General features: G+C 38.2%; 1 protein-coding gene across 1 annotated transcript in view; it reads right to left on the bottom strand.

Annotated features, from left to right (window-relative positions):
• DCHS2 (dachsous cadherin-related 2) overlaps window positions 1-27,397 on the bottom strand; it is a 261,718-nt gene that overhangs the window by 2,866 nt on the left and 231,455 nt on the right. Inside the window, exons 15-19 of the mRNA XM_023226330.3 lie at window positions 26,376-26,587; window positions 23,915-24,066; window positions 5,206-5,336; window positions 3,078-3,364; window positions 1,925-2,057 (exon numbers count right to left, since the gene is read on the bottom strand). Coding sequence (XP_023082098.2) covers window positions 1,925-2,057; window positions 3,078-3,364; window positions 5,206-5,336; window positions 23,915-24,066; window positions 26,376-26,587 — 915 coding nt within the window. The remainder of the gene's footprint in view (window positions 1-1,924; window positions 2,058-3,077; window positions 3,365-5,205; window positions 5,337-23,914; window positions 24,067-26,375; window positions 26,588-27,397) is intronic.

Below are 27,397 nucleotides of genomic sequence, written 5' to 3'. Positions count from 1 at the left end.
CTAATACGTGTTTAATTCTTTGTTAGATTTGTTAAGTCACAACCAACGATGACTCCAAATAGAAACACAAATTATTCTATTTATATGTTTATAACATGTAAGATACAGAAATAATATTCATGACATTCACTCTGTGAAATATGTGTGCTGCTTGAGGTTGCTTCTGCCACAAATTTCTCTGAATTTTATTTTTGTATAGTAAGTTGTTCCACTATTCTTAAAAAAATATTTTTTTGTTTGTAAAATTTGTACCCCATTTTACTACCCACAAACACATGTATAGAGATATTCTGGGATAAAGATACTTATTCTGGAAATACTTGTTGATACTCAAGCCAAATGAAAGCAGTAAAAATGATAATGCTGAGTTACTATTACACTATTGCTTAATTAGAGATATGAGCTTTTCCTACAGATCATGCAAGTCGGTTTTTCCCTTATTGCTGAAATGTAATTAATAAAGTTTATTGTACTAAATACAGAAATATATAATTTTTATAAATATGTGTGTTAAAACATTTTTAAGATAAAGATGTCTTAAGGATGGTCACTAAGAAAGAATACAGAATGATGACATTTAAATGCCACGTTTTCAATTAGAGTCCCACCATGAACTAAATTGGCCAGCATTCAATGTTTTAAAAATATTTGAATCAATAGCTTAGTGCGTTTAATGTTTTAAACATTGCACTTAATGTTTTAAACATTGCATTTAATGTTTCAAACATTTAGTGTTTTAAAAATATTTGAATCAATAGCTCAGTATAAAATTTGTCAATAGCACATGTCAAGTAAAAGTGTTGCTAAGGATTGAGTGCTCAGAAGGACTGCCTTGAACACTGATTTGCTGTGGCAAGGGTAGCAGTTGCCATTATCTGAGACTAGACAAAGAGACAGAGACAGAGAGAGAGATGGAGAGAAAAGAGGGTGGGTGGTAGGGTGGGGATACAGACTGAAGAATAGAAAAGCCAAATTCCTGATATGCTTGTATTCATGCAGTGATTGTTCATCCATAGGCAACATGATATATGACGTACTTCTCCATTTACGACACCTGGTGGGCTTCGTGCTGGTATTTTGGGACTAAATTCCCCTCTCAGGTAATCCCAAGGTTTAATTTTTAAATGAACTCTCACTTGTGAAATGATGCAATAGTGGATAGAGATGGGGAACACAGAGTGTGATGCCTCCCAGGCCCTGTTATTTTCTAGTGTGCTCTGCTAGGGACATTGTTTTGCTAATTATTCATCTTTATAAAATTTAGCTTTTAATGTCCACTCACTGTTCAACTTTCTGTATATACTGTTTAATTGAATGTGGAATCACTTGCCTGAAGGCATTTCACAACCACAAATGTCTTGGTCTCTGATGAAAAGACAAAAAGCCTTGGGAAGCGTCAAATAAACCAAAACACCACAGTGGTTTCTAGTTGGTAGAGATGCTTAAATAATTTTCCTTTTTAAATTATTCTTGTGTTTATTGAATATATAATGCTGTTACTGATTTGTTTTAACTTGGCTTGGGAAAAAAGCATCCAAACTCTAGTAATATGAAGTCTTCAGCACTAACTTAATCCCTTCAACATCATTTTGATTCTTGCTGAATCCTGGGATAATTGCCTGAAAATTATGTGCTTGGTTGGGCAGATGAAACTAGGTGTTTATTATATTGGGGTCTCTGAATTTGTGAGCATTTACCAGCATTTAAAGAGTGACATTTACTTTCCAGCCACTGAGATGTTGGAGAAGAGAAATAACACTGGCATTGGCTACCACAGCACTTGATGTGAAGAGTAATAAAACAGTTGTGCTTACAATTCCATGGGGTCTGGGGAACTTTTTTAGAGGCATTTAGAAAGGGTTATTTCAGGTTTCTACTTTGAAACCCAAACGTATGAGCACGAATGCAACTATAAATAACTCACCATTCTTAGGATCAATGGAGAATTCCTTAGAAGAGGATATAATTCTGTAAGAAATGTTCTCATTGCTTTCTAAGTCTGTGGCTGACACAGTCAGCACTGTATAGCCCACAGGTATTGATTCAGGAACTGTGACCTGAGGGAAAAAGAGAAAAATAGGGACATTGTGCTTAAAGGCTGAAGGCCTCTGCCTCCCCAGTTCAAGTGATTCTCCTACTTCAGCCTCTGGAGTAGCTGGGACTACATGTGCCTGTCACCACACCAGGCTAATTTTTGTATTTTTAGTAGAGATGGGGTTTCACCATGTAGGCCAGGCTGGTCTTGAACTCCTGATCTCAGGTGATCTGCCTGCCTCAGCCTCCCAAAGTGCTGGGATTACAGGCGTGAGCCACCACGCCTGGCCAGAAAAAAAAAATAAGTTTTAAAAATAATTTTATTCAGTTTTTTTTAACTACGAAAAAAAGTTCTTCTAAACTATTTCTATGCGGCAGAAGATAGTTAATACATTCACTAATATATTATTACATTACATGCATGGCATAATTCAAGCAAGCCTTCACAGGGGATCATTACTTAGGTTACCCTCCCCTTGTGTTTACACTTAAATCCTGCATCTGCTACCTTCAAAAGTTCTGGAGTCCATCTGCGAGTATTGAGTTGAATGCTATCCTGGCCCTTACTTCTACATATAGAACATATACTATGCTCTACAAGCTAAAATTTCCACTTTATAGTTTTCTTCGTAATTTTTTTTTCTGTAAAATTTTAATCAATGCATTCCAAAAATATGCCTATGAAAGAAAGAATTTTCCCAAATTAACTGCAGATAATGCAAACAATCTTATCAGTGGTTTTGCAAATATTAGGCAGGTTCAAATTGTCATGACAAACTGGACTACAACCTCTAAAAACTAAAAAAAAGAAAAAAATACATATGTAGTAAACCAAACCGAATCAGACATTCATTTCCATATGTACTTATAGACTCCATGATATTAAGTGCAAAACCCGCAGCATTAACTTAGGGACTAAAAACAGTAAATGCTGTCTATCTGATGACTAAAAACAGTAAATGCTGCTATCGGCGATGGAAGACTTACATCATTCTCTATTCTTTCTAGTTTTGGCTGTGGTTTCATCTCTTTAAGCCCTTTACCTGATAGAAATCTCGAGAAAACACTGGTGGATTATCATTGACATCCAGCACACGGACTACGAGTGCTCCCTCTGTGCGGTGCACCGAATCAGAAATTTGGATGAGCAGCTTATATTCAGTCACTTCTTCAAAATCCAATGTTTTCACCAACACCACCACTCCAGTGTTCTGATCAATAGCAAACTTGGTTCCAGGATTACTCTCTTTGGCAAAACTGAATATGAAAGCTGAATTCAAATCCACATCATGAACTGACACATGAGTCACAATTACACCAGGCAAAGAATCTGAAATAGTCATGACCAGTGTCAGTCTCCATTAAAATTCATCCTCAGAAATACATTTCTTTAATAGTTCCATCCAAGTATTTTTATTCTAAGTCCAACATGATTTGCTCTTTCTTGGCCTGATTTCTCATACAAAGCTCATTATGCACTGAACAAAAACTCTGAAGAATTTATGAGACCAATAAAAGTGAAAATTTACCACTGAGTAGGGAATTTGAGGAGGTAGGGTATATTCAGTTTTTATATTACATTATTTTCATTATATGCTTACAACACAATTCCAGTACCAAGAAACATCCGAAGCCACTTATTTATAATATACAGTTTCTGTATCAAAATCATATCTTTATGGGGAATATGAAGGGGATGAAGGGTATTACTCAGGACATTAATACAAAACATGGCATTTTCAAAAGTAGGCCAGATTTAAATATTTGGGCACTAATGTTCAAATTAGATATTTATTTACATTTGTTTTTGTACAATTATTTATTTTGGAGTGGTGCACACACTGCTTCCTTTTCTTAAATCTGACTCTCAAAATTATTAAGACTATAGAAAAACAAAGTCTACATAGTACTAGTGAGGAAAGCAAATCTCAAATATTATTCACCAAAAAATTACAAAAGAGATGACATGTTCAGTGCCTCACTCACCACATATGTTCTCTAGCCTAAACAGCCCGTGAAAAGGACTTTGTTTTTAAGCTTACAGATATGGTACAGCTAGAAAGAATATGCCAAGATGCTCAGAATAGTTCCATTGTATATGAAACCCATAATTTTCCATTTTCAAGCTTGAACACTCTCGATGTGCACCAACCACACCATACGCTATTCAGTATGTTTTGATTTATGTAGTTTCTTCTTGTGATATATTTATATTAGGCCCATTGCTATATTTTAACACTAATTGCATGTGCTGAAAAACAGAACCTTCAATAAAATCAAATGAAAATATATCAAATATGCAAGGGGCAAAACTGGAGAATTTATATGATTTGTAGGCTATCGATAATATTTGTAGATATCTCTATGCATAGACATTTCTGGAATATTTCCCTCTGTGAGAGGTGATGGTTGTAATCTGTTTAGAAAGTGAGCATAATAAAATATTAGAAACATTTTAGGAATTAATTTAGTATTATGAGTGAAGTAGAGAGGCAAGCAAGGGGCCACCATTATTTTCAACTTCAACTATAAAGACTTAGGTTGTGTTTCACCAGCGCAGCCATTGACCGTGGACAACTTTGGGTCCACAGACTATGGGATCATTGTATAACCCACAGACCCAAATAATGAAGATTAACCAGCATCTCACTTAAAAATTTCTAGTTTCAACCTCTACCATTAGTGTGGTACAAATGTTGAAGATAAGGTTATTCTGGGAAAAATGATGACTTTTTGCAATAAAAATCTAATTCACTTCACTAATTAGTTGGTGTTAGTATTCTGAAAAGACTGACAGAGCTATGAATGTTGATTCTTCTTAGAGGAGTGGTTATCACAGTCAACAAAATATGCTTTTTCATAGAGTGGATATAATTTGTAAGAAATGCCTGCATTATAAACAGATACTATAAGGGATGATGGTTGGAGCATGGGGACTTGGCCTCCAGATGATCTGAGTACAAATCTTAGCTTTAAAATTTTACTCCTTTGACATTTAATATTTAACTTATGATCATCCATTTTCTATTTTGCAAAATGAAGATAAAAATAATCTAGTTTGCGTGGTTGTTGAGGATTAGCACTCATGTTAATACAGTGTCTGGCTAAAGAAAATAGTAAAAAATATTATACAAGTTAATCAAAACCACTATGCCAAATTGTCACACTTACCTTCTGCAATTTCCACTGCCTCAGAGGGGAGAAAAGCTGGGGCATTGTCATTTGTATCAGTCACCTGTACCTTGATTATAGTCGTATTAGAAAGCCTGGGCATCCCTTTATCTGTGGCTTGGACAATCAAGCTGGTTTAGAAAAAGAATCAAAGAATGTGATTCATCATCCAGGAATTGGAAAAACAACATAAATATCAAATATCTAGTTGAAAATTTTAAAATGAGCTGACTAGCTACTTTTATTTCTCTCTTGTATTTTCTAAATGGCATCATTTAAAATGTATTTCATAAGAATGGTACCCTGAAATTTATTTGTTTTTGGCATGTTCAGAGAACCAAATCCAGCAAGCTGCCAGAGATCATGAGGCATTAAAGTCAAAATGGACCATTTCGGAGCGTCAGACTGTAAAATTCAATCCTGTCCTGCAATGAATGATCTAAAAAAATAGAAACACCAATACCTGTACTTTGGATAAGTAGACTGTCTCCACCCTGCCATGTCATGGTCTGGATATTACTACATATTTCCATCTTACCGAACCAATGAAAGATGTAGCCACTAAAAGATGCTTTGTACTGATACTTTTGGATCCAAATAGCAAATCAATCGAAATGCTAGAATTAAGACAGGACACCACTATGATGAACACACTTACAGAAGATGCATGATTGGCTAGGATTGTGAAGTAGAGGTTAAAGTCCATGATCTGAAAGAATTTACATAGACTGATTTAATCTCCCTTGGATGATGCTACATCGAGCTTCTCCATCAAACAAACTATAAAACTTATTACTGTCTTCAACTTCTCCCTTTCTCTCACCCCCTTCCAACGTCCAACTAATTATGTCTCTTATCAGTATTCCCTCCTGGATGTCACTTGAATTAGTGTTTCCAGCCATTTCACTCCTACCTTCAGAGTGCTCATGCATGGTAATCACATTTTGCTTTGTCTTGGAGTGAAGAATTTCCTGGGACATGAGACTTGGAGTGTTTTTAAAACAAGATACTCCAGGCAAACTGGACATGGGACTTTCAGTGCTACATCCACTAAAGTCCCAGGCAAACCTGGACAAGCCAGTCCCCTGTAGCCTCAGCCCCTCACCATTTTTACCTGGAATGCTCTATATGTATTGTATCCTTTCTCACCAGGAATACCTGATAAATTACGAACCTCCCTACTGTGAGTCTCCTCTTGTTCCATCCACCCTCTATATTGCACTCAATTGCTCTAACTAAAATCCTAATTTGAAAACCTGACCTCCCTATTTAAAACCCTTCTTTGGCTCTCCATGTCTCTAAGCAGTTATCCAACCCCTGACCATGTTCACATAAACTTTTTTGTCCTTGCTTTTACATGGAATCCTAGCCCTTACACTTTCTTGGTTTTTCAAAGCTCACATCTCTGCGAAGTTTTCATGGACCTTTCATTCGATTTAAATGCACCTTTATGTATTCCCCTAGCACCCTGTACATTCTTCTGCCATAACAATCATCACTCTTTTTTCTTCATAACATATTTGTCTGCCTCTTCTGTAAGTTTATTAAGGGCAGGGAGCTGCCTTATTTGCTTTTCTTTAGTAAGTATTGAATGTTGGTTTCTCAAGATTTCCCCAGGGTTATACACATATTATATGACAGAGCTGGGATTCAGGCTCATGTGTTGGTCAACTGGAAACCTGTGCTTCATGATACTTGTTGAACATACCTCTCTTATTGTGTATATATCACATTCTAATGTATAATTATTGGCTTATTTTTCACTCCCCCCTAAACACGATGAAGGCTAGGAGGGCGGCTGAGTAATAAAATGAGTTATTAATGAGAAGATGCTCTTTATTTCAGAAGTGGATTTAGTCTTAGCCAGTTGTGGGGGCTACCTTTTAAGAAACTAAATCTTGAAAGTTGATACACTTTCACTTTTTCATTGTTAGCTCACTTGATAAATGTTCTTTCTCTTTCCAATCCTAAATTTTAAAATGACATAAAATAAACATCAACTCTGTCTTAGTTTGAATTCCACTTAATATTAAATGATCAGTGCTTAAATCTACTATTCATGAAGAACACAGACTGCCTTCTGCATTATCAGAGTTGGAATATTAGTAGAATAACCACCTGAATATCACACTTCTGGAGCCTAACTTCTGGAATAATTATATGCGGAAAGTTTATTTTGTTAGTATGAATGTCAGTCAGATACATATGGAAATATTTTAACAAAAATAATCAACTCATACTGCTTTCTCCCCTGCTGCTTGCACCTCCCAATGTCATCTAAAGTCTCAGCCAAGACATCAAAGTGAAGTTTCTATCAACTCTTCTACTGTAGCCATAATTACTATTATTTTCACAATGTTACAACTTCAGGCATCCTACATAATGTCTTGTCAGATTACAAAGAAGTGAGATTCTTTGACATGGAGAGAAATATGTTGCTTAGCATGAAAATAAATGGGAAAGGAAAAGGTTTCTCAATGACTTGCAGAAAAAATAAAAAATATGAAGGTAGATGCGCAGATATTCTACACACAACCTATGCAAGACTTCAAGTCATCTATGATGGCTCTTTCACAGTTGTGAAACTGTTGGTTGTAGCCAGTCCAACTCACTCCATGTTCCACAACTGTTGCCCTGATTACTATTGCAATTTTTCCTATTCTATCAACCATGGGAAGCTTCTTTTACCATGTTAAACTTTAAATAAGGCCTTTGACCAGGAAGGATCTTTTTGATTGTCTTAACAAGTATGAAACTTGTTGGTAGAGGGTTTTTCAAAACTCTCAATTGTGTCTTAAATGTCTAGCAAGAATTTTCTATTCTTTCTGAAATTCTGAAAAAAATTAAAATATCAGCCACCAACAGAAATAAATATGAAAAGAAAAACTATGATTTCTGGTTAAAGATTGCAGGCTGACTACACAGGTTTTTATCTTCTCTTCCTCTCAAGATTCTTCTAAAACGATATCAAAAATCTTTTATAATAAGTTATGGGATCCACACCAAGATGGCCAAATAGGAACAGCTCCAGCCTCCAGCTCCCACAGTGAGCAATGCAGAAGACAGGTGATTTCTGCATTTCCAACTGAGGTACTGGGTTCATCTCACTGGGGCATGTTGGACAGTGGGGGCAGGACAATGGGTGCAGCCCAACGAGTGAGAGCCAAAGCAGGGCAAGGCATCGCCTCACCCGGGAAGTGCAAGGGGGAAGGGAATTCCCTTTCCAGGCCAAGGGAAACCGTGACACACAACACCTGGAAAATTGGGTCACTCCCACCCTAATACTGTGCTTTACTAAGGGTCTTAGCAAACGGCACACCAGGAGATTATATCCTGCACTTGGCTCAGAGGGTCCCAGGCCCACAGAGCCTCCCTCATTGCTAGCACAGCAGTCTGAGATCTAACGGCAAGGCGGGAGCGAGGCTGGGGAAGGGGTGCCTGCCATTGCTGAGGCTTAAGTAGGTAAAGCAGCTGGGAAGCTCGAACTGGGTAGAGCCCACCACAGCTCAAGGAGGCCTGCCTGCCTCTGTAGACTCCACCTCTTGGGACAGGGCATAGCCAAACAAAAGGCAGCAGAAACCTCTGCAGATGTAAATGTCCCTGTCTGACAGCTTTGAAGAGAGTAGCGATTTTCCCAGCACAGAGTTTGAGATCTGAGAACGGACAGATCGTCTGCTCAAGTGGGTCCCTGTCCCCCGAGTAGCCTAACTGGGAGACATCCCCCATTGCGGCAGACTGACACCTCACACCTCACATGGCTGGGTACACCCCTGAGACAAAGCTTCCAGAGGAATGATCAGACAGCAACATTTGCTGTTCAGTAATATTCACTCTTCTGCAACCTCCACTGCTGATACCCAGGCAAACAGGGTCTAGAGTGGACCTTGAGCAAACTCCAATAGACCTGAAGCTGAGGGTCCTGACTGTTAGAAGGAAAATTAACAAACAGAAAGGACATCCACACCAAAACCCCAACTGTACATCACCATCATCAAAGACCAAAGGTAGATAAAACCACAAAGATGGGGAAAAAGCAGTACAGAAAAACTGGAAATTCTAAAAACCAGAGCACCTCTCCCCCTCCAAAGGAATGCAGCTCCTCGCCAGCAATGGAACAAAGCTGGATGGAGAATGACTTTGACGAGTTGAGAGAAGAAGACTTCAGACAATCAAACTTCTCCGAGCTAAAGGAGGAATTACGAACCCAGTGCAAAGAAACTAAAAACCTTGAAAAAAAGATTTGACGAATGGCTAACTAGAATAACCAATGCAGAGAGGTCCATAAATGAACTGTTAGAGATAAAAACCATGGCACGAGAACTACGTGACAAATGCACAAGCTTCAGTAACTGACTCAATCAACTGGAAGAAAGGATATCAGTGATTGAGGATCAAATGAATGAAATGAAGCAAGAGGTTTAGAGAAAAAAGAGTAAAAAGAAATGAACAAACCCTCCAAGAAATATGGGACTATGTGAAAAGACCAAATCTATGTCTGGCCAACATTCAAATTCAGGAAACACAGAGAATGCCACAAAGATACTCCATGAGAAGAGCAACTCCAAGACACATAATTATCAGATTCACCAAAGTTGAAATGAAGGAAAAACTGTTAAGGGCAGCCAGAAAGAAAGGTCGGGTTACTCACAAAGGGAAGCCCATCAGACTAACAGTGGATCTCCCAGCAGAAACCCAACAAGCCACAAGAGAGAGGGGGCCAATATTCAACATTCTTAAAGAAAAGAATTTTCAACCCAGAATTTCATATCCAGCCAAACTAAGTTTCATAAGTGAAGGAGAAATAAAATCCTTTACAGACAAGCAAATGCTTAGAGATTTTGTCACCACCAGGCCTGCCCTACAAGAGCTCCTGAAAGAAGCACTAAACATGGAAAGAACAACCAGTACCAGCCACTGCAAAAACATGCTAAAATGTAAAGACCATTGATGCTAGGAAGAAACTGCATCATCTAACGAGCAAAACAACCAGCTAATATCATAATGACAGGATCAAGTTCACACAAAACAATATTAACCTTAAATGTAAATGGACTAAATGCTCCACTTAAAAGACACAGGCTCGCAAATTGGATAAAGAGTCAAGACCCATCAATTTGCTGTATCCAGAAGACCCATCTCATGTGCAGAGACACACATAGGCTCAAAATACATGGATGGAGGAAGATCAACCAAGCAAATGGAAAACAAAAAAAGGCAGGGGTTACAATTCTAGTCTCTGATAAAACAGACTTTAAACCAACAAAGATCAGAAGAGACAAAGAAGGCCAATACACAATGGTAAAGGGATCAATTCAATAAGAAGAGCTATCATAAATATATATGCACCCAATACAAGAGCACCTAGATACATAAAGCAAGTCCTTAGAGACTTACAAAGAGACTTAGATTCCCACACAATAATAACGGGAGACTTTAACACCCCACTGTCAACATTAGACAGATCAACGAGACAGAAAGTAAACAAGGATATCCAGGAATTGAACTCAACTCTGCACCAAGCAGACCTAATAGACATCTACAGAATTCTCCACCACAAATCAACGGAATATACATTCTTCTCAGCACCACATTGCACTTATTCCAAAATTGACCACATAATTGAAAGTAAAGTACTCCTCAGCAAATGTAAAAGAACAGAAATTATAACAAACTGTCTCTCAGACCACAGTGCAATCAAACTAGAACTCAGGATTAAGAAACTAAATCAAAATTGCTCATCTACATGGAAACTGAACAACCTGCTCCTGAATGACTATGGGGTACATAATGAAATGAGGCAGAAATAAAGATGTTGTTTGAAACCAATGAGAACAAAGATACAACATACCAGAATCTCTGGGACACATTTAAAGCAGTGTGTAGAGGGAAATTTATAGCACTAAATGCCCACAAGAGAAAGCGGAAAAGATCTAAAATTGACACCCCAACATCACAATTAAAAGAACTAGAGAAGCAAGAGCAAACACATTCAAAAGCTAGCAGAAGGCAAGAAATAACCAAGATCAGAGTAGAACTGAAGGAGATAGAAACACAAAAAACCCTCCAAATAATCAACGAATCCAGGAGTTGGTTTTTTGAAAAGATCAACAAAATTGATAGAGCACTAGCAAGACTACTAAAGAAGAAAAGAGAGAAGAATCAATAGATGCAATAAAAAATGATAAAGGGGATATCACCACCGACCCCACAGAAATAAAAACTACCATCAGGGAATACTGTAAACACCTCTATGCAAATAAACTAGAAAACCTAGAAGAAATGGATAAATTCCTGGACACATACACTCTCCCAAGACTAAACCAGGAAGAAGTTGATACCTAAATAGACCAACAACAGGCTCTGAAATTGAGGCAATAATTAATAGCCTACCAACCAAGAAAAGTCCAGGACCAGATGGATTCACAGCCGAATTCTACCAGAGGTACAAGGAGGAGCTGGTACCATTCCTTCTGAAATTATTCCTATCAATAGAAAACGAGGGAATCTTCCCTAATTCATTTTATGAGGCCAACATCATCCTGATACCAAAGCCTGGCAGAGACACACACACAAAAAAGAGAATTTTAGACCAATGTCCCTGATGAGCATTGATGCAAAAATCCTCAATAAAATGCTGGCAAACCGAATCCAGCAGCACATCAAAAAGCTTATCCACCATGATCAAGTGTACTTCATCCCTGGGGTGCAAGGCTAGTTCAACATACGCAAATCAATGAATGTAGTCCAGCATATAAACAGAACCAAAGACAAAAACCACATGATTATCTCAATAGATGCAGAAAAGGCCTTTGAAAAAATTTGACATGATAAAAACTCTCAATAAATTTGGTATTGATGGACATACCTCAAAATAAGAAGAGCTATTTATGACAAACACACAGCCAATATCATACTGAATGGGCAAAAACGGGAAGCATTCCCCATTGAAAACTAGCACAAGACAGGGATGCCCTCTCTCACCACTCCTATTCAACATAGTGTTGGAAGTTCTGGCCACAGCAATCAGGCATGAGAAAGAAATAAAGGGTATTCAATTAGGAAAAGAGGAAGTCAAATTGTCCCTATTTGCAGATGACACGATTGTATATTTAGAAAACCCCATCATCTCAGCCCAAAATCTCCTTAAGCTGATAAGCAACTTCAGCAAAGTCTCAGGATACAAAATCAATGTGCAAAAGTCACTAACATTCTTATACACCAATAACAGACAAACAGAGAGCCAAATCATGAGTGAACTCCCATTCACAATTGCTTCAAAGAGAATAAAATACCTAGGAATCCAACTTACCAGGGATGTGAAGGACCTCTTTAAGGAGAACTACAAACCACTGCTCAATGAAATAAAAGAGGACACAAACAAATGGAAGAACATTCCATGCTCATGGATAGGAAGAATCAATATTGTGAAAATGGCCATACTGCCCAAGGTGATTTATAGATTCAATGCCATCCCCATGAAGCTACCAATGACTTTCTTCACAGAATTGGAAAAAAACTACTTTAAAGTTAATATGGAACCAAAAAAGAGCCCGCATTGCCAAGACAATCCTAAGCTAAAAGAACAAAGCTGGAGGCATCACGCTACCTGACTTCAAACTATACTACAAGGCTACAGTAACCAAAACAGCATGGTAGTGGTACCAAAACAGCATGGTAGTGGTACCAAAACAGAGATATAGGCCAATGGAACAAAACAGAGCCCTCAGAAATAATACCACACATCTACAACCCTCTGATCTTTGACAAACCTGACAAAAACAAGAAATGGGGAAAGGATTCCCTATTTAATAAATGGTACTGGGAAAACTGGCTAGCCATAAGTAGAAAGTTGAAACTGGATCCCTTCCTTACACCTTATACAAAAATTAATTCAAGATGGATTAAAGACTTAAATGTTAGACCTAAGACCATAAAAACCCTAGAAGAAAACCTAGGCAATACCATTTAGGACACAGGCATGGGCAAGGACTTCATGTCTAAAAGACCAAAAGCAATGGCAAGAAAAGCCAAAGTTGACAAATGGGATCTAATTAAACTAAAGAGCTTCTGCACAGCAAAAGAAACTACCATCAGAGTGAACAGGCAACCTACAGAATGGGAGAAAATTTTTGCAATCTGCCCATCTGACAAAGGGATAATATCCAGAAACTACAAAGAACTCAAACAAATTTACAAGAAAAAAACAAATAACCCCATCAAAAAGTGGGCAAAGGATATGAACAGACACTTCTCAAAAGAAGACATTTATGCAGCCAACAGATACATGAAAAAATGCTCATCATCACTCGCCATCAGAGAAATGCAAATCAAAACCACAGTGAGATACCATCTCACACCAGTTAGAACGGCAATCATTAAAAAGTCAGGAAACAACAGGTGCTGGAGAGGATGTGGAGAAATAGGAACACTTTTACACTGTTGGTGGGACTGTAAACTAGTTCAACCATTGTGGAAGACAGTGTGGCGATTCCTCAAGGGTCTAGGACTAGAAATACCATTTGATTCATCCATCCCATTACTGAGTATATACCCAAAGGATTATAAATCATGCTGCTATAAAGACACATGAGCACGTATGTTTATTGTGGCACTATTCACAATAGCAAAGACTTGGAACCAACCCAAATGTCCATCAATGACAGACTGGATTAAGAAAATGTGGCACATATACACCAAGGAATACTATACAGCCATAAAAAATGATGAGTTCACGTCCTTTGTGGGGACATGGATGCAGCTGGAAACCATCATTCTCGGCAAACTATCACAAGAACAGAAAACCAAACACCGCATTTTCCCACTCATAGGTGGGAATCGAACAATGGGAACACTTGGACACAGGAAGGGGAGCATCACACACCAGGGCCTGTTGTGGGGTGGGGGGCTGGGGGGGATAGCATTAGGAGATACACCTAATGTAAATGACGAGTTAATGGGTGCAGCAAACCAACATGGCATATGTATACATATGTAACAATCCTGCACATTGTGCACATGCACCCTAGAACTTAAAGTATAATAAAAAAGAAAAAAAATAAGTTTTAAGTCCATAAAGCTAAACAAATGAGGAAAGATATTAGTGGGTGAAATGAATGAGAAATATCAACAATTTCTGGAAGATGCAAGCAGATTGAAGAGCAGTTGCAGATGAGTGGGCCAAAGGAAATCAGAGATTAAAATCCACTCAGAATGTACAGCACCAAGAGTGGATCCCACTGAAAACTGTGAATTTGAGTGATAATGATGTGTCAATGTAGCTTCATCAAATGTAACAAATGCACCACTCTGGTGGGGATTTTGATAATGAGGGAAGCTGTGCATGTGTGTGGGCAGGGATATATAGGAAATCTCTGCACCTTCTCTCAATTTTGCTGTGGACCTAAAACCACTCTTTCAAAAGTCTTTTAAAATGCATTCAGAGGAGCATAAAGATACGTGAGGAGCAGAGTTGCTCTCAAGTCACCAAGGAGAGACTCAATACATGGCAAAAATTGCAGTGAGGTATTTGGTTAATAGGAAGAATATTTTAAATTCAGATTATTTAAACAGGAAGATGATTTATGTTGGTTTAAATGCAGGGTACTCATGTCCCTCTTGCCCATTATTCTTCATTCTCAGCCAAAGAATGCCTTTGGTTCATACTTGGAGTTAGTAATATTGAAAGACCTTCTCTGGAGAACTGAAAGTCCCCTCCCAAAGAAAAGTGAACTCCATATACCGCCATTTGTATGTCATCCTGAAAAGTAGTCAACTTCCCGTGTCGTTCATTTGAAAGTGAAGTATGCTAACCAAATCCCTCTAGCTCACTCAGATGTTCTAATGACTTTGACATTGCCTCACTTATATCTAAGAATCAACACTTATTTTCAGAAAGCCTTCAGCATGAAAAAGAAAGCTCAATATAGACAAAGAGAAAAAAAGAAAACAGTGGAAACAGATATTGAAAGGAACAAAATAAAATTTAAAACAATTCTAATTAATACCTTGGAGAGATATCAGAAGACAACATGTGCATAAAACAAGAATTGGATATTATTTTAAAAGTCAAACATCAAATAAGAGCTTTTAGTAGTAAAAACAAATATATAATAGCTTCTCAATTTTTAATTAGAAAATAAAAAATTTTAGAAGATTAAAACTCAGGAAATATCTTCCCGAAATAAAACAACAAAAACTAAACCCACACACAAACAAGAAACGGAAAGTAGAAAATAAAATATAACTAACAAAGAATCCATCTAGGCGATCCACTACCTAATTGAATAGGATTCAGGAAAATGAAACAGGGCAAAACAACAAACCAAAACTAAAAAATGGGGAGGACATTTTCAATGAAATAATACAAGAAAATTAAAAGAAACGTCTTTTTATTAAAAGAGAACACTGAATACACAGTACAAGGAGAAACCCACATCAAAATATGTAATCATATTTTAAAGTATTACGGATGATAAGTATAACCTATAAATTTCTAGAGAGAAGGAAAAATTTACACAAAGTAAAAGAATCAGAATGGCAGCCAGGCACGGTGGCTCATGCCTTTATTCCCAGCACTTTGGGAGGCCAAGGCGGGCAGATCACAAGGTCAGGAATTCGAGACCAGTCTGGCCAATATGTTGAAACCCCCATCTCTACTAAATGGTATGGGTGCCTGTAGTCCCAGCTACTCGGGAGGCTGAGGCAGGAGAATTGCTTGAACCCAGGAGGCAGGGGTTGCAGGGAGCCAAGATCACACTACTCCAGCCTGGGTGACAGAGCAAGACTCCGTCTCAAAAAAAAAAGAATTAGAATGGCACCAGACTTCTTAATAGCAACACTGAGTTTCAGAGAATAACAGAGCAATGCCTTCAAAATTCTAAAAGATACTTTCAACTTCCCTATTGCTCACTGCATATATTACATGAAAGAGTAGAATAAAGACATTTTCAGACATGCAAGGGCTCAGATAATTTACTTCTCTGGCACCTTTTCCTGCAAACCTATTGGAAAAGAAAGACATGGGATCTGGAAGTGCTGGCCTGACCTAGGAGAGCTATAAACCAAAGTTATGGGATCTCAGCCTTGCAATAGGTGTATTAACCCAACCTGTTCATGCTAGATGGAGAGGGCATAAAGAAGTAGGAACCAGGTCTTCATGAAAAAAGAGGGCTTGATAGAATATTTGATGAAAGGCAGTTAGAGGAAAAATTAGATGCAGATAACAAAGCTTATGGGATATTTACAAGGAATTAAGTGCATAGATACAGCCAATTGGGCAATCAAGAAAGAAACTCTGGGGGCTTGAGGAGTAGTGATAAAAGGAAATAAAATCATATAATATGATCTGACTATGAAGTAAACATGAATATATTCATATAATATAAACACTAATTACTGATTAAATGAAAAACAGTGATATGAATATAGAAAGAGTTGGAGTGTGAGAAAATAAGGATTTTATACCTATATCTATTATAACAGGAAGTTAAGAGATAATGTTTAAAGTTGTAAATTATTACATACTTGTATTTATAGTATCAGAGAAAATCAGCTAATAGTGTCTGTGTCTGGAGGGTTTTAGCCTTGGGAGAGGTGAAGCAGTGGTTGCTGACTTTCATCTATACTTTATACACTATTTGATTTTTTAAGAAATGTTTATATTACTTTGATAATAATAAAAAATCAAATTAAGAAAATATGCTTAGATCAAAATCTCTAATCTTTATGTATCTATCGAATACTTCTTTTCTGCCTAAACACGCTCAATCCTAAGCAAAAAGAAGAAAGCCAGAGGCATCATATTACCTGACTTCAAGCAATACAATAAGGTTACAGTAATCAAAATAGCATGGTACTGGTATAAACGCAAACACACAGACTGATGGAACAGAATACAAAACTTAGAAATAGAATCACACACCTACAACCATTCAATCTTTGACAAAGCCAGCAAAAACCAGCAATGAGGAAAGCACTCCCTATTCAATAAATGGTGCTGGGACAACCAGCTAACCAGATGCAGAAGAATGAAACTAGATCCTTACCTTTTACCATATACAAAAATTGGCTGAAGATGAATTGAAGATTAAATACAAGACCTCAAGCATAGAAATCCTAGAAGAAAACTTTAAAAAGACGCTTCTTGAAACTGGCCCTGGCAAGAAATTTTTGGCTAAGTCCTCAAAAGCAATTGTAACAAAAAACAAAAATTGACAAATGGGATCTAATTAAGCTAAAGAGCTTCTGCACAATAAAAGAAATAATCAACAGAGTAAACAGACAACCTACAAAATGAGAGAAAATATTCACTAACTATGCATCTGGCAAAGGTCTAATATCCAGAATCTACAAGGAACTTAAATCAAAAAGCAAAAAGCAAACAATCCCGTTAAAAAATGGGCAAAGGACATGAACAGACACTTTTCAAGAAAGACATACAAGCAGCCAACAAACATAAAAAATGCTCATGATCACTAATCATCAGAGAAATACAAATCAAAACATAATGAGATACCAGTCAGAATAGCTATTATTAAAAAGTCAGAAAACAACAGATGCTGGTGAGGTTGTGAAGAAAGGGGAGCATTAATACATTGTTGGGAATGTAAAATAGTTCAGCCACTTTGGAAAGCAGTTTGGCAATTTCTCTAAGAACTTACTACAAAGTACCATTGGACCCAGCAATTCTACTGATGGGTATATTCCCAGAGGAAGGTAGATCATTATAGCAAAAAGATACATGCATTTATATGTTCATCACCATGCTATTCACAATAGCAAAAAAGATGGACTCAACCTAGGTGCCTGTTAGTGGTGGATTGAATAAGGAAAATGTGATCTATGCAGCTATAAAAAGAATGAAATCATGTCTTTTGTAGAAACATGGAAAGAGCTGGAGGCTATAATCCTAAACAAATTAACACAAAAGCAAAAAACCGAAATAGCACATGTTCTCACTTACAAATGGAAGCTAAATGTTGAGCAAACATGGACATAAACATGTGAATAGTGGACACTGTGAACTGCTGAGGGGAGAGAAGGAGGGGGCATGGGTTGAAAAACTACCTATTGAATACTGTGCTCACTACATAGTGCAATACACCTGTGTAACAAACCTGCACATGTATCTCCTGTATCTAAAATAAAATTTGAAAATAAAATCTAAAAATAAATAAATAAAAATAAACTCTATGAGAGAATTGCATAAGTAATATGCAAATACTATGCCATTTTATACAAGAAATATGAGCATCCATGGATTTTTGTATGGGGGAGTGGGAGGGACGTAGTGGAGAGTCCCACAACCAATATCCCATGGATACTGAGAGATGATTGTCACTTTAAGAGATTCTAATGCAAACATATTTTGAAGTCTTCTCCTTTCATTCAGCCCAACCTCTCCCCTTGGTCTCCATGACATTATCTTTTTCTAGATCTTTCCATACCCTAAACATATTTTGCAGTTCCTATTTATCTGCTGAATCCTGAGGTGGTGATAAGTCACCACTCCTCAATTCTCATTTTACATATTCTCCCTAGGTAATTCATTTTACACATTTTTCCTGGATGAATCTCAAATCTACATCTTGAGTGAAGACCCCTACCCTGAGCTACAGATTATTATTTTCAATTGCCTAAAGGGTATCTTCACTTTTGTCCTTGTATTGGTCCTTCCACCTCAAATACCCAGAATAAAAAATCATAATCTCCATCTATTCTTCTCCCTGTCTTTCCTAAGCAGAAATTTCAGAACCATTCTATCTCTTTTCTTGCTCAATAAATTCAATTGGTGGTCAGGTTCCTATGGATTCCATATTCAAATCAACATTTTAGTATGTACCTTCCTTCTGTCCCCACTGCACCATCCATGTAACGGACTTTTCTTTGCTGCAGTCTAGCTCAGCTTGTTGGCCTAAGCTAGTTCTCTCTCTCTTGCAGTGCATCCATTACAAGGTGTCTTTAGAAATAAAGATACGAACATTCGTTCAACTGCTTATAGTTGTATGTAGTTCACAGAATAATGTATAGTTTCCATTATGAGATACCAAAAGTCTTTCAAAACTTGCCTGCTGCCTCTTTTATTACCCTACACTTAGTTACTTCTTTGGTGTGCTGTACTACTTGCTACTTCCAAACATACAAAACACTTTCACATACCTATGTCTTTCTTCGTGCCTTTGGCCCCAAATCCTTTTTATTCTCTTTTTCTCAGGGCATCAATAGACTGGGATTCCAATCCCAGCTTTGCTTTTCATGAATTGTGTATTTTGAAAAAGGTAATTAACATCCCATTCCATTTCCTGCGTTGCCTGTAAAATTGCTTTCTCCCACAGTCATAATGAGCATTCAATGGAGAATACACTGAGTTTAGCATTGCTCCTGAAAATAACTGCTTGCCTTGAATATTTATTTATTTTGTAAATGTACATGCATATACTTTTAAGATTCATTCACATCATAAAATAAGCCCTGCAATCATTCACATCGGCTAGAATCATGTTCTACCATGTACTAGCTTCGGATTCTTGGCCAAACCAGTTTACCTCTCTGAGTTCCCATTTCTTTATTTTATAAATCATGTCTATTACAAGAATTCAATTAGATAATGAATGTGAAGCAGGAGTTCCATAAATGGCAACTATTGTGATTATTAATGTGCCTTCTGCCATATATTTTACTAGGACTTGATTTTCTTTTTCTTGTCTTCTTTTTTCGAGACGAAGTCTCACTCTTGTTGCCCAGGCTGGAGTGCAGTGGTGGGATCTTGGCTCACTGCAATCTCCACCTTATGGGTTCAAGCGATTCTCCTGCCTCAGCCTCCCAGGTAGCTGGGATTACAGGCACCAGCCACCTTGCCTGGCTAATTTTTGAACTTTTAGTAGAGGCAGGGTTTTGCCATGTTGGCCAGGCTGGTCTCAAACACCTGACCTCAAGTGATACACCCGCCTCAGCCTCCCAAAGTGCTGGGATTACAGGCGTGAGCCACTGCACCCGGCCAGGACTCAATTTTCAAGCTCCTTGAGAACAAGGGCTGTTACATTTGTCTTTGTGTCCCCAGCTTCGTGCTTGATAAATAGCTTTTTATATATTCATAAACATCAGACAGGAATTAACACTTATTTTATAATTTGTCATCAAATTTTCCACTGAATTTTCTTCTGTGTGGCTTAATATGAAAGCTAAAAATTATTTAATACATTCATATTTAGTAGAATCATGACTAACACTATCTCCCTTTTTCCATTTTGTGTTTTAATTTATTACTATTATTTTTTAAAAATGCATCACTAATTAAAGGTTAAATTGCCCAAGTCTTGGAGACTGAAGGATATAATAGGAAATCTTTTCTTTTTCAATTTTTAGTTTTTGTGGGTACATAGTAGGTATAACATTTATGGGTTACATGAGATATTTTGATACAGGCTTGCAATGTGTAATAATTACATCAGAGTAAGAAGGGGTATCCATCACCTCAAGCATTTATCCTTTGTGTTAGAAACAATCCAAATGTTTTAGTTATTTTTAGTTATACTCTTTTTGTTATTTTTAAATGTATAATTAAAGTTTTGACTGTAGTTACCTTTTTGTACCAGCAAATACTGGGTCTTATTCATTCATTCCAACTATATTTTGTACCCTTTAGCCATCCCCACTTCCCCTCAATCCTCCCCGACCCGTCCCAGCTTCTGGTAACCATCCTTCTACTCCCTATCTGCTTGAGTTCATTTGTTGTAATTTTTAGCTCCCACAAATAAGTGAGAATATGTGATGTTTGTATTTCACTTAACATAATGACTTCCAGTTCCATCCATGTTGTTGCAAATGACTGGATCTCATTCTTCTTTTTTTCATGGCTAAATAATACTCCATTGTGTATATGTATCCCATTTTCTTTACCCATTCACCTGGATAAATGTACACTTAGGTTGCTTCCAAATCTTGGCTATTGTGAATATTACTGCAATAAATTGTCAATATAGTGATTTCTCTTTGGTGAGTATATACCTAGGATCAGGAATGCTGGATTGTATGGTAGCTCTATTTTTTTTTTTTTTTTTTTTGAGGAAATGTTTTATATTTTAAAACAAAGGGCTGGAATTGGGATACTTTCCTCAATGAGACAAAATAGCAATACTTCAAAAGTAAAAAGCTGAAAGCTAAATGAGACTGTTTCCAAAATATTCACTAAAGGTGTAGCAGACTAGGGAAAATCCTCCTTTATTTCTTATTGCCTTAAATATCAAGAAAAGCACTAAAGGATAGAAGCCACACCACACCAGGGGTTGTGAGTGGGTGTGGGGAGAGCCCAGGGAGGCAAGAGGTTTAAAATAATTTCTTGCCTTGGTGATGCTGGAGAGAGAAAGAGCGTGTGTAGGGGTCGGGGGGGTGTGGGGGTCACCTGTATGTATCTTTCTGTGGCAATGTGTAGGGGGTTCAACTTCTCTCTGTTCTTGCTTCTTCAAGCCTAGAATTAAATTCTTCATGGGAATGGGAGAGAGTCACTTTTTAATACTGGGACCAATTTAATGTTGTAAACATAGAAACCATGACGCAAATAGGAAAAAGTTGAAAGAAATTAGATTTAATTGTTAATTAGGCTCCATTGAGTAAGAACACTGTAACAGAAAGTCCTTAACATCAGAAAATGCTTAGTTCCTAGAACATAGCAGACCTTTAATAATTCCTGAATTTGTAATCACTCAACTAGATTGAGATTTATCTGCAGTCATCCATGGAAGAGGAGAAAAAGTTTCATGCTTAAACAATTACTATAGAAACAACGTAGCAGGGAATATGTTTTAATATATTTAAACAACAAGTACCAATAACTATTATGCTAAAATATTATTTTAAAATTTATAATAGTTAATACAGGATAAAGTCTTAAACTTTTAAAATACTTTTGAAGTATATTAAAAAACTAAACAGTTAACAAAGAGCTAAACATTTAAATTTTTAGCGTTGGGAGGTTTTCCAGAGGGTAATTAATCCAATATATCCAGTAAGATATTCCTGTTTAATCAGCTCTCATTGCTCAACCACATGCACACATTATAATTTTTCCATAAAACATAGAAGTAGTCTGGCATAGAAGCATACTGACACTCACTGTCTTTGGTATACTGTACCTGTGTTTTCCTTAAATAGGACGTCTGCTCTGCAGCTCTACAGTGGAAAGAGTGTGACTTAGAAGCAGAATACTTCAGTGCAAGTTCAAGTTTGATCCTCAAATTATCCTATGACCCTGAGCAAGCCACTGTATTTCTGTTGTCTTATCAGCAAATAAGAAAATGCCCACCTCAACATCCTCATGAGGTGCTTGCGAGGATTAAATAGAATACAGCATGGGCAAGGCCTTTTGGAAAAACACAAAAATGAAACATCTATCTAAAGCATACTAAAATGTTCAGTAAGAGAGCTAAGCCTCTCTTGGACCACAGGCTGCCTGACTGCTTCTCCAGAGACAAATAAAATGAACAGTTTCGTATATTTTCTTCCAGAAGCATTCCAAATATGCAGGTGTGCTTTTACTCAAACAGGCAATGCTAGATAAGCACTGTAATGGGTCTTGTTACTGCCTTCACTTAGTCACATATCCTAGAGCTCCATCCTCATTGGCACACAGAGTTATGCCTCTTTCTTTTGTAAAATCAGCTTCATGGTATTCTATTCCAGGGTTTTGCTAAATCTTTAAGCAGTCCCCACTCATGGAGATTTTAGAATTCTTAAGAGTCTTTTGATGGCCGGTGCAGTGGCTCATGCCTGTAACCCCAGCACTTTGGGAGGCCAAGATGGCTGGATCACTTGAGGTCAGGAGTTTGAGACCAGCCTGGCCAATATGGTGGAACCCCATCTCTACTAAAAATCAAAAATTAACCATGCATGGTGGCAGGCGGCTGTAATCCCAGCTACTTGGGAGGCTGAGGCAGGAGAATTACTTGAACCCAGGAGACGGAGGCTGCAGTGAACTGAGATTGTGCCACTACACTCCAGCCTGGGCGACAGAGTAAGACTCTGTCTCAGAAAAGAAAAAAAAAAAAAAGCCTTTTGCTTCCACAAATTGTGATGCCATCACTATCTCTCTGTACAAGTCTAGTCTTTTGTAGCACTGATTTTTTTGAACATCAAGAAAACTAAAACAATATTATTCTTTCCTTTGCTGAATTCTGTATAAGGCTGGCATATCTTAGACTCTAGGGGCACAGAGTTTTAATGTTAAATGTATGCTTTTAATAAGATCATTTCTATTATATCAAAGAACTGCAACAAGACCTTGAAGACAGTGTTGTACTTTCACATGCAAGAATAAAAAATCAAAAAGCAAGGTATCCCTCAGTCTTCACCATTTTTAAAAAACAATAACAACAGACACCTGCAGAGGGTTCTCTAGTTCATTAGGCATTTCACAAACATTGTCTTTTTAGTGTCCCCCATTTAGTGCTTAATAGCATCACAAATTCATAAAATCTTAGAACTAGAAGGGATCTTAAAGTTTTGCTATTTAAATCACTTTTCCCAAATACAAATACTTGCTAAGACTATTCTTAATATCAAAAAGAGTGGATCAAAGAGAATATCAACAAGTTGGATCAAAGGGATAACACATTTACAACTAAGCTTACATAACAGGAAGTTATAGACAAAACAGCAATGTTGTCAGCAAGAAGGCAGAATAAATGGAGCCAATGGATCTGAACCCTGGACCAACCTGTAGGAGCTGGTGAGCTCGTAATCTAGAATCGCTTTTGTTGTTATCACACCACTTAGCGCATCAATCTGGAATGCTTCTTCTTGGTTGCCAGAGAGAATAGAATACTCAATTAGGCCATTCAAACCGCTGTCCAGGTCGGTAGCAAAAACCTGTGAGGAACCGACTGTTTCATTAGACAAGCTTTATTCTGCAATATGGGTTCAGTCTGTTTTTCAGAGACATGCATTAAGAAAGAATCACAACTTGTCAAACATATTTTAAAATCAATGATTAAATGAAATACCAACAAACAACTGAAGCTTACATTTAACTTTATGATAAACTGAGTGACGGAGAAATTCTTCATCCAGAGAATTTCCAAATAGCTCTCAGTAGACATGGTACATGTTTTTGAGGTATAATTTTGTCCCTTCACCCAAGATTCAAATTTCAGGGAGAGAACGTCTGTGTGACTGAGAGAGGCAAGGCAGTTCACAACACCTTTGGCAGGGTGGGAGTGGGAGGCAGGTCAATATCTTGATGACAACCCCACCAGGACTGCATCGACAGAGGGTCAGACCCTCAAAGGAATTTTGTAGGGCTGTAACCAAAGGAGGGCATTGAGCAGTGTGGGGGCAAAAACCCGGAAGCAACCACCACAATTGGTATGAGCTCCAGAGCCTCCTCCGTTTCTAATTTTCTGAACAAGACACAGTGGAATGGTAGTGCTAGCTTCCTGGGAACTCAATGATTAAAAAATGGAAAGAACAAAGTTCATTCTATCTGTCCCTGACTCGGCCTTCTACAAGTCTGCCATAGTTTGAAGCACTGGTGGGTCAGGCTCTCTCTCCTTCAGTGTACCTGGGCTTTATATGGGTCTTTGCCTTCACTTATTTCACACTGAACAATTTAGCTCCATCCCAGATAGCATGTGGGACAGAGAAGTGAAACGCTGCAGGGCCCCAGTGTGGAGATCCTCTTGTGACAAGGTGGCATTGGAGGCATCTGCCATCCGCACTGATCAGCCTCACTGGGCAGGGATGATAAAGACTGGAAAAGTGAATGTCCTCACTTTCTTCTGAAACATCTCAGTCATGGCTGAAACCAGGGTAAAGACACAGCACATCTGGAACAGGATGGTGACTAGAGCAATCAGGCTGCTATAATACAAAATACATCTGCAGTCATAGCCTAGGGGATGCCAGATATCCTGGATGGGGTGTAGGGGTACAGAGCTAAAACTCCAAGGCAGCTGAGACGCTATTGGTCTTGTTTTCACCAACAGCAGGGATAAGTGCATCAGAAACTGGAATTGAAGTAAAAGAAAGGCTTTTTTTTTTTTTTTGAGACTGAGTTTTGCTCTTATTGCCCAGGCTGGGGTGCAGTGGTGCAATCTCAGCTCATGCAACCTCTGCCTCCCAGGTTCAAGCAATTCTCCTGCCTCAGCCTCCCAAGTAGCTGGGACTACAGGTGCCTGCCACCACACCAGGCTAGTTTTTGTATTTTTAGTAGAGATGGCATTTCACCATGTTGGTCAGACTGGTCTCGAACTCCTGACCTCAGGTGATCCACCTGCCCCGGCCTCCCAAAGTGCTGGGATTACAGTTGTGAGCCACTGTGGGGTCTTTTTATATAATGAGCTCTTTACCGCACAGTAAAGAGCTGTTGCAGGTTTTGTCCAGAAAATATGCTAGCATGCCATGTAAACGCCTTACCCCACCTAGCCCAAAGAAAAAGCAGTGTAATAAGCATGAAGTGCTGACCACAGCTATGACATTCCAGAGGCCAAAAGGAATGGCCATCGCCGTGGTTAACTTTGCCTGGAAGTTGGATTTACACTGATTTCCTTTGCAGTCATAGGAGCTTGGAGAGCTCCTAATGCCCAGCTTCATGACTACAAAACTTCAATTCAGTAGTGAAGGGAAAGCTGAAACAAACACTTGTCCTGAAGCAGGTGGAGAAAGTATCAAGGATGGGTGGGTTTTACAGCATGAAACTGCCCTGTGAATGGATGCTTCTCCAGGACTTGGGACCTTTTCCTGAGATGGGGCTAGTCCTGAAAGCAGATCCATCCACATGCCTGTTCATCCTTGAAGATTTAGTGTAAATATCATTATTCTGTGAAATCTTACACTTTTCCTCCAGGAGGAGGCTGTGTCTCCTCTCTTCACAAATTACACGAAACGCATACTTCTATTGTATTAATAAATGCATATTTCTAGTGCTCAACAGTGCTCCCAGAGAAAGCAGATGTCAGTAACTGAGCACTGAATAAATAAAGAGGAAGAGACAGTGCAAGAATATCAGATTTTCTTTAACCTAAGGTTTCACCCCATCTATAAAATGTACATGCCCTGGAAAGACTGTTGGACCACAGGGCTTAGAAATTTTGATGTACATTGATTTGTAATAATTCTCTCTCTCTCTCTCATTCTCTCTCTCTCTCTCACACACACATACACAAATATGTTTCTGTTACCTGTATGACACGAGCATTGTAGAATTTGCCTTCAGACACTGATGCTTGGTAAACACTTTGTTCAAAGCATGGTGAATTATCATTCTCATCCTGTATCAAGACTGCTACTTTGCAATAGGCTCTATGCCCGCTACTTTCAGCTAAAACGATGAGTTGTACCTCATTTCTGACTTCAAAATCAAGAAACTTGGGTTCTTTCACAGTGAGTTGTCCTATTTTTATTACCAAGGAGGAAAAAAAAAAGAAAATGATGTTGTAGTTATTCTTTTATTTTTATTTTTTTATTTATTTTTGAGACAGAGTCTCTCACTGTCACCCAGGCTGGAGTGCAGTGGCAAGATCTCGGCTCACTACAACCTCCGCCTCCCGGGTTCAAGCGATTCTCCTGCCTCAGCCTCCCAAATAGTTGGAGTTACAGGCACCCGCCACCACGCCCAGCTAATTTTTTGTATTTTTGGTAGAAACAGGGTTTCACCATGTTGGCCAGTCTGGTCTCAAACTCCTGACCTTGTGATTCACCCGCCTTGGCCTCTGAAAGTGCTCAGATTACAGGCGTGAGCCATAGCAGCTGGCCATAGTTATTCTTAAAATGACCTAAAGCATCTTTGCCTCATGTGCTCACAGCTCACCTGTCCCGTAAAAGCCTCCCATTGGCGGGCCTCCTTTCCCCACCAACCAGGGTCATTGTGAAAAGATTTGGGATCTTGCAGATGTTTGCAGGTTCAAATACGTAGAGGGAAAGAAACCAGGAAATACCAAGACCTGGGAGCTATCTCTCTCCATATTTCCCCCCGGCCGTGTCTGGTAAGTCTGTCTTGCAAATATGTCTTCACTCCAGTCTCACTACTGCTGCCCTCCTTCAAGCCACCAGCACTTCCCACCTTGTCCCCTGCATTAGCCACAAAACTGGTCTCTCCCCAATCCAGTTTTCATTCTGAATTTAATAATAAAAGACACTGTCATTGTTCTGCATGAAACCCTTCCATGATCATAATCTGCATCTGCTCCTTGAATACTTATTA

The sequence above is a fragment of the Piliocolobus tephrosceles genome, chromosome 3 (assembly GCF_002776525.5).
Source record: "Piliocolobus tephrosceles isolate RC106 chromosome 3, ASM277652v3, whole genome shotgun sequence".
NCBI lineage: Eukaryota > Metazoa > Chordata > Mammalia > Primates > Cercopithecidae > Piliocolobus > Piliocolobus tephrosceles.
Note: the sequence above shows the minus strand (reverse complement) of the source record. Positions and strands in the feature narration are given on the sequence as shown.